Source organism: Myotis davidii, unplaced genomic scaffold (genome assembly GCF_000327345.1).
Source record: "Myotis davidii unplaced genomic scaffold, ASM32734v1 scaffold1, whole genome shotgun sequence".
Lineage (NCBI taxonomy): Eukaryota > Metazoa > Chordata > Mammalia > Chiroptera > Vespertilionidae > Myotis > Myotis davidii.
In genome coordinates, this window is record NW_006294681.1 from 11,449,967 (window position 1) to 11,458,444 (window position 8,478).

Consider the following 8,478-nt stretch of genomic DNA (forward strand, 5'->3'; position numbering starts at 1 on the left):
ATATTACTTGGTCTATAAAATTGCTATGACAGTGAGTTAAATCAAACACACTCACCTTGAAGTAGATGATGAGTGCGCTCGTTAACACACTGATGCTCTGAAACAGATCCCCAAGCGCATGCACAAAAGCTGCTCTGACACTGGCATTAGCTTGCACTTCCTTGTGACTGTGGCCGGGAGGCCTCTGGTGCAAAATCACACTTAATCTGAACAAGAGAACATGTTCTCAGCACACGTGAGATTAACCCTTAAAACCTACCCGGCATAATGGAAGAGTTAACAGTAGCATATATTATCCAAATTGGCAGGTAATTAAAATATTCATGTTTTAAGATATACTATTTTGGACTAATTTTGAACACAAGTGGATCATAGCATTTTCAATTTTCCACAAAAGGGCAGACAATGAAGATTTGCTTCAGTTTTCCTTTCCGCCTAATACTCCCCTTTCACATTAAAACTGGAAAGCATCACTACTTTGATGAAAGCCGAGTATTTTACAATGAGGAGGAAAAATATCATTTACTGATGGTGTACTTACTGAGCTAGGCTTAAAGCTGAACTTTGATGGGAGCTTAATTAAATGTACTAGTTTCAAATGCATAAAGCGCAGGAAGGAGTAAAACAAAATTAGTAGTGAATTTCATCAGGGCTGGATTTTTTAATCTTTTATTTTACTTAATTTTGTTCATCTACATAAGATTTTGAAATTTGAATAATTTTAATGGCCAATGGTGAGCATACTGTGCTTATGTATATGTAGCTATTTATCCAGAGAGTAAAATATATTAAAATGTTATAAATGTATTGCAAAATTTAACATTTCCTATCCAAATCAAAGTGTTAAGTAGCAGCCATTATAAATTATGCACCTGGTTCTATTTATCTACAACCTCAAGAGGTATTAGACCAAAGGCAGAATGAGAACTTTTTTTACTGATGGCCAACAAGGAGTGTTTTGCCTAGAAACTTCTCTGTACATTTTGTAACAGAGGTTTTAAAGAAATATTGTTTAGTACCACGTACTCTTATTTTCAGAAAAGTGTCTGTCAACTCTCAGATCATCATCACAACGTGAACTGACTGCTGTCCACCAGGATTTGCTTTTCACATAATGTTTCCTTTTTAGACTGTCAGTGTTTTGGCAGAAATTGACCCTCAATTCGGAGCTACCATTTCAGGGTCTTCAGACGGCCTCCCACGGCTGGCAGTTACTAGACTCTCTTTCTAGGTCTGCTACTAGGAGGTGTGCTCATCATGTTGTCATTCATTCTTTCACTCATTTTATTAAAAAAAAAGAAAAACTTACTCAGGGACCCGTGTATGCGAGGCACTGTTAAATGTTTAAGGCATAAGAGTAAGTAAAAACAGACATGGTCCCTCTCCATTGTGGCTTCAAGCATGAAGGAGATGCAGAGAATTTAAAAAGACAAACACACACATACATGGAAAATTCTAATTATAATAAGCCTACTAAGAACCGGTGCTACAGATAGTCAAATAAGGGGATCTGATTTAGTTAGCAGGACAGAGCAATCGAGTTGGATGTGGAAGGTTAGCGTTTGGCTAGGAGAGTAAGCCTCTCCATTGTGGCTTCAAGCATGAAGGAGATGCAGAGAATTTAAAAAGACAAACACACACATACATGGAAAATTCTAATTATAATAAGCCTACTAAGAACCGGTGCTACAGATAGTCAAATAAGGGGATCTGATTTAGTTAGCAGGACAGAGCAATCGAGTTGGATGTGGAAGGTTAGCGTTTGGCTAGGAGGGGGGGGAATGTTCAGGCAGAGGAAATTTGGCATGCAATGGCCTTAAGGCTCTGTGAATAATTTTCATCCTAGAATCCCTTTGCAACCTGTATTATAACTTTCTGTCCTAATTTTGAGTCCCCCAGGAATAGATTTATCCTCAAATTGTGGTAGTCTATTCAGACAAGACAGCCTCTACCTGTACTTGGAACCTGTACTCCCAGTTCTGGGAGAAAACATGATAGTCACTCAGTAGCCTTATCCATTAATAACTACCTATTTCCACAGGGAAGTCAAAAGCTTTTTAATTCCCTTATCTTTCTGAGCACCTGAAAATTAAGGTCAAAGTTCAGCAGCAGTTGCAGTAAAAAGCAAATGTGGATGGTATCTGTTTAGAAAGTTAAACTCAATCACCGAGGGTCCAGATTTATGTGGTAGTTAACTAGGGGTACCCTTCATCTTTGTGTAGCATCGATACAATTATGTGCCATATGACTTGGGAAATTATTAATATTTTTATTCTTCCTGCTGCCTTGTGGACATGTTGTTCTCCTATGCATAGATGATGTTATTGATCCCTGTCAGCAGGACATGTGCTCTGGCTTGTCTCCTAGTGGTGATAGATTGGGATTGATCTCCCTAATGCCAATGTGAAACACGTTTTCAATATAACTGGGTGGAAATAGGGATCTAGTCAGTTACAGCAGATGAAATATCACTCTTCTAATGGTTTAGCTCAGAGATTTTGGCAATGGTTTGCAAACTAAGAGGTGAGGAACAGAGGCAGGCACAAGGTAAGGGTACTAGAGGGACCTGGGGAGCTTTCTCTACATGTACATGCTCAGCTTTTCCTCTAGCTCCAGAGATCCACTGTGCCCTCGCTTTAAAAACACTGTTCAAGATGCCATTCTTCTATCACTGTCTTCCTCACTTTCATGTATAAGCCTATTGCAGTATATCACGTGGCAGTGCAAGATAGACAAGCAGATGATGCATAGATGATGTATGAGTTTCCTATTGCTGCTGTAACAAGTTACCACCAGCCTTTCTAGCTTAGAACAACATATATTTATTATCTTATCGTTTTGGAAGTCAGAAGTGTATAGTGAGTGTGCAGGACTGCATTCCTCCTGGAGGCTTTAGGGGAGAACACACTTTCTTAACTTTCCCAGCTCCTAGATGTCACTTACATTCCTTCATCTTCAAAGCCAGCAATGCAGCATCTTCTCCCCTCTCTGACCTGATGCTTCCCTTCTATTAGGACCTTTGTGGTGACATTGGGCCTATCTGGATAATTTGGATAATCTCCCCCACGTCAAGATCCATCTTTAGCTTAATCACATTTTTTAAATTTCTTTTATCATGTAAGGTAGCATATTTAGAAGTGCGAAGCCTTAGAATATGGAAAAATTTGAGGGGCCATTGTTCTCTGTACCACAGATGATACAGATAGATGGACAGGCAGACAAATAGATACAGTTTTAAATAGGGTTGTCCAGAATTATTTTGTCAAATGGGAAGGAGCAAATCGACCAAAAGGATCAAATCCCTGGCCTTAAAACCCCATTGTCATAAGCTACCAAGTAGCTCATTTGGGGAAGAGCAGACAAATATGGCAATGATCACATGTCCAGTAGGACATGGTCACACATCCCATAAGAGTGATTTATGTCTACCTGGTTAAGGCAATGAACCAACGGGTAGAAAATAAAGAGTTTAGCTAACATAGCTTAAGGCAGAATTTTTATATAGTCAAAATATTGCAAAGATATGGTAGAGTGCTTATGAGAGAAATAAATTCTGCTATTAGTTCTGTTAAAATATATGAAACTAATGACCATTTTATGGGATGTTGCAAAAGAGAATTCAGAAGTAGGAAGGGGACTAAAGTAAATAAAATTTAAGATCCCTTCCACTCCAGCTCTGTGGGAGCCATAATATGCCCCGTGTGTAGGAGTAAGTCACGTCCCATGTGGAACCATCAATATGCATGAAAGCAGAATGGCTAGGACCCCATTCTGAGTATGGTGGGTCTCAGATCCTGGCTCTATACCTCCTCACTGGCAATTCATTTAACCTCACTGAGCTTCAGTTTTCTAATCTGGAAAGTAGGGATGCTGTGAACATGGAGCTTGATAATGTAGATCAAAAGATCATATCACAGTCCTTGACACATAAAAAGCATTGAAAATGGTAGCTATTAGAAGCTGATAGTAAAATACTTACATGAGCACAATCAACCTTCCTTTCAGCCATAGAACCACGTGAGCACCCTGTCAGGTCTCTGCCATCCTCACAAGTAGAGGAATTAAACACATGCAAGAAATAGCAACAAGAACAAACACACATCTGAGTCCAGACAGGGTTCAAGGCAAGCTTCCTGGGCAGTGTGCGGGGTGACTTACACAATGTTGGCTGCCACGGCACAGCCTGAAACGATGATCATCGCGGTGGCCTGGATCTGGTAATCAGGGTAGAGCAAGCGCTCACACGCCAGGTACACCAACACACCAGTCACTGCCCAGACACACAGCATGGACAGCAGGGCACCGAGGATCTCTAAGGATGCAAGCACACAGACGTCCATACACAAAGCATTCATGAATCGCCTAACGTCCCCAAGAGTCATGAGACATTCATGTTCTTTCCCCCCCAAAAAGAAGCTTTAGATTAGTTCACTCTGATTCACAAAGCAAAACGTTGGAAGGATTTTAGCACTAAGACAAGCTGCTTTCATGTTGCATTTATAACACACCAGCATCTGAGTTCATTATGCTCCATGTTACTCAGTAATTTGCAGCAAATTTTAAAAGCGTATTATTTGTTGCCCACGCGTGCTGTTTTCCTTAGGGATTTTAATTTAAGCAGGTGCTAAAATGATTGAAACTTATTAGGAGATGAAATAATGAGACACAAACAGTAAAAGGCATTTAGAAACTCTTAATTTTGCGATTAAACATTTACAACGTGCCAGTACCAGTAGCTTCTGTGGATTACAACAGTAAAAGGGGAAGGCTTCAGAGGGTACTTGAAAAATGAGTTTCATTTGCCAACCCAACATCCCATCAACACAGAGGTGAGCTCAGAGGTATATCAACACTCTAGAAGCATTTTAAGAGCAACGGTAAGGAAAAGAAACATAGAATGTGACATTTACATTGACATTTAAAGATAGGATAGTGTTCACTGTGCCCGCTGAGTAAAGTACATTTGCTCACTTAGGAGTTCCTTTATGCCTCTCCCTGATCTGCAACTCCACCTTGGAGGTGGATTTGAAAAGCCACCAGGGTCTGGGAACATTCTGTGAGTCAGTGATTAGGCACATTCCAGAATTTTGACCTCCGCCTTTAAGCAGGCACTGTAACCTGTGGTTTCTCATTGTGGGCACTCCACCATGAGCGCTCCGTCAGTGAACTGTACCTGCCCGGTGCCATCCAAAGGTGAGCCGCTTGGAGGGAGGCTTGGAGGACAGCCACAGGGAGAAGAGGCTGAGCTGGAAACTGGTCAGGTCAATCAAGAGGTGGGCAGCGTCTGTGATGACGGCAAGACTCCCCGCAATGTGGCCACCTGGGGGGTGCACAGTATCACACGGGGTGAGGATATAATGCCCCACACAGGGTCCCCAACCCACCCAGGGTCCCCAACCCATAATGGGAAATCAGCCTGGAAAGGGAGGTTGGGGACCCTTGTGTGGGGCACAACTAGATTCGTATGTGCGAACCTGAGTTGGTGAAATGTCACAGACCCACAGAGCATTAGAAGAGACATCAGCATGGATCCAATCCACCTCTTCTTCCCAATTTGACAAGTAAAGAAACAGAGACCCAGAGAGTGGGTAGAGTGGGTAGGATTTGAACGTGTAGACCTATGTGTCAAGGCTAAGGCCATTCCCAAGGGGGAAAGGTACAGAGACTGGAGAGTGTGGGCATTCTTGGGGATCATCCCCGTCAGACGGGGGCATGGGGATTCAGCAAGGGCATTGCAAAACGATGAGGCTGCGGAGGGAAAGGCCAGATTCACAGGCTCTCACACTGCAACTGAGGACCTGGACTGCCGTCTGTAAACCCGATGACACAATGGCCCACTGATGGGTTTTTAGTTAAATTCTTGCCTTGTGATTTTACCACAGTCTTTACTGCTTCTGTCTTCTCTGCTAATTTGCATTATCCACCTGAGTTCGAGACCCCTGTTAGGAATAGGAGCAACAGTAAAGCGAAAGGACAGGCAACTTCTAAAGGGACTGCTGAGTGTAACAGTCTGGTAAAGCAGAGAAAGAAAACCCACGCCATGAAGGCCTGGCTGGCTGTTCTCTCTGTTCCCTGGGCTCCCTCTGCTTCCCTCTAGTTCTCTTTTGAGCAAAGACCTCCAGCCTCCACAGTGGAAGCCAAAGGAAAGCTTTGCTTCCTCCCTCCCGAACGGAGCTTGTTGTTCGAGAGCAATAACCTTTATTACTCCGGCTGCGTCTTCCCAGCAAAGAGCTTCTGCTGACGGATCGTCCTCCCAGCAGCTGTTTATTGCCTCCTGCACTAAAAGCGACGGCGGCTGTCAGTCATCAGCCCTCGGTCATCAGACTCACCTTGTCGGCTAATGATTTTTAAGAATTACATATATGGCTCATAATTGCAATAATCCCCACAGACTGCTGGCTCTCGCTGCAGTTAATAACGGGTTTGTCAAAGTTTAATGGTCTGAGGGAAAGTAGTCTTCAAGCTTGTTACTGAGCTGTCAGTGCAAAAATCACAATGATTCATTAGCCAAAAAGTAACATTTTGCTAACAAATCAGCTGTCCTTCCAATTACCCTGGAATGTTGCTCTATCTGCCAAACCGGGGCCTGATAATGAAGCTGTGTTCCTAATGCATTATTTCTTGCCCAGAAAATGACTGCAGGCAGATAAGCAGCACACCACCATCTCAGCAATGAATGATGATGGTGATTCTGTGTGCTGAGCTGAAATCGTAGCCCAAGTCAAGGAAATAAGGTCTTATAGGGTTTCTTCAAGAGGCTCCGCTGAGTCAGGAGGCAACTGAGGGAAAAAAATGGCCTGACTTTGGAAGAAGCATGTTAAAGGGGGTGATGGGGGGCAGTCCGGAAACCAAGAACCATTTTGCAACCATCAGAACTACTTTTAAGAACCATCTAGAAAATTGTGAGCAATCATGATGAATGGCTGTGGAGCAAAATTGTTTGCAAGAGGTTGTTTGCAACTGAACTTGCATTTGCTTCTGAATGCATGGGGTATGAGTGACAATTAATTCAATCATCCCATCAGTATTTATTGAGCCCTTACTGCTCATGATAGAAGAATAGGATACACAAAGATAAAGTTTAAAAATCTCAGTCTCCCCCAGCCTACATGGCTCAGTGGTTGAGCATCGACCTATGAACCAGGAGGTCACGACTGGATTCCTGGTCAGGGCACATGCCCGGGTTGTGAGCTCAATCCCCAGTGGGGGTGTGCAGGAGGCAGCCAGTCAATGATTCTCTCACTCCCTCTCCCTTCCTCTCTGAAATCAATACAAAAAAATATCCCAGACCCTCTCTTCTGTGATCTCACTAACACTCACTGTGCTGAAGACACGCATGACAAATAGGCTAGAAGACTAGAAAGCCACTCCCACTGGGAGCTTTGGGGAACTTTTCACAGGAGAGAGGGGGAAGGATTAGCTAGAAGAGAAGGGTTTCTCAGGGAGAGGTAATAGCAGGAACGAGAACAGAACTGGAAGAGCATGGAACCTTCGTGGGAAAGCGGGAGGTGTGGAGTTTTGGCAAAATAATGGGAAATCAGACTGCAAAGGTGGGTTGGAGACCCTTGTGTGGGGCATTATATGTCATATTAAAGAACTCAAATGTCATCCTATGGGATCAGGGGGTCTACTTATGATTTGGAGGCTGGGTTGTGACATGTTCAGATCAGTATTTATGAGGGAGATCTTTGCCAGCAATACGGAGACTGGCCTGGAGGGAGAAGCAGATAGCAGTTAACACACAAGGGTAACAGCCAAAGGAAATGATGATAAAGGCATGACATCAGGCGGCAGCACTCATATGCCTGGATTGCTTGGCAAGATGTAGAGAGCAATGCACGTATAACAAGGTAGGAGAGGCGGTATGGACTGCACTCTGGAAACAGACCCTACTGAGGACCTGCTGGGTGGAGATGACAGCAGAAGACCAGCGGGGCCACTGGGCCTGGGTCTCATGTTCACCTCAGAGTCAGAGTTGTTGTGAAGCACGCATGATGCGTTCTCTGCAGAACATAGACATCCTGACGGGAATGAAAGAGCGAGTTGGTTGTCTGACAGCATTCGCCTTGTTTCCCATCCCTGGGCTACACCATTGTACGCTAGTAAGCCATATTTTAAAAATTCTTTCATTGCCTTATGAATAGCATTATTATACAATGTAGCGTGTTATGCCAAAAACTCACTGTCTGTGAGTTTGAATTATGTAACAAGTATTCAAAACACACCACAGTTTGCACAGGCATGTTTTGACATTTCTTAAATTTTTAATACCAGGAGCATCAGGAAATGTAAGTGGTGGAAGCTATTGAGACATCCTGGCTCTAGTGGAGACTTAGTCTCTTACCAGCGAAGCTTGTGGTTACCACGCCACCCACCTGTATCTTTTTCTTACTATGAAGATATACATATTTTTTTACTCTGAGATACTTCCCATCTCCCCCAGCCAGCCTCCAGCTCTGTATTTCTATCTAGCAACCT

General features: G+C 43.2%; 1 protein-coding gene across 1 annotated transcript in view; it reads right to left on the reverse strand.

Annotated features, from left to right (window-relative positions):
* Nucleotides 1-8,478, reverse strand: part of SLC30A8 (solute carrier family 30 (zinc transporter), member 8) — a 26,702-nt gene that overhangs the window by 7,362 nt on the left and 10,862 nt on the right. Inside the window, exons 3-5 of the mRNA XM_006769129.2 lie at nucleotides 5,174-5,320; nucleotides 4,159-4,312; nucleotides 56-206 (exon numbers count right to left, since the gene is read on the reverse strand). Of these exons, the coding sequence (XP_006769192.1) occupies nucleotides 56-206; nucleotides 4,159-4,312; nucleotides 5,174-5,320 (452 nt within the window). The remainder of the gene's footprint in view (nucleotides 1-55; nucleotides 207-4,158; nucleotides 4,313-5,173; nucleotides 5,321-8,478) is intronic.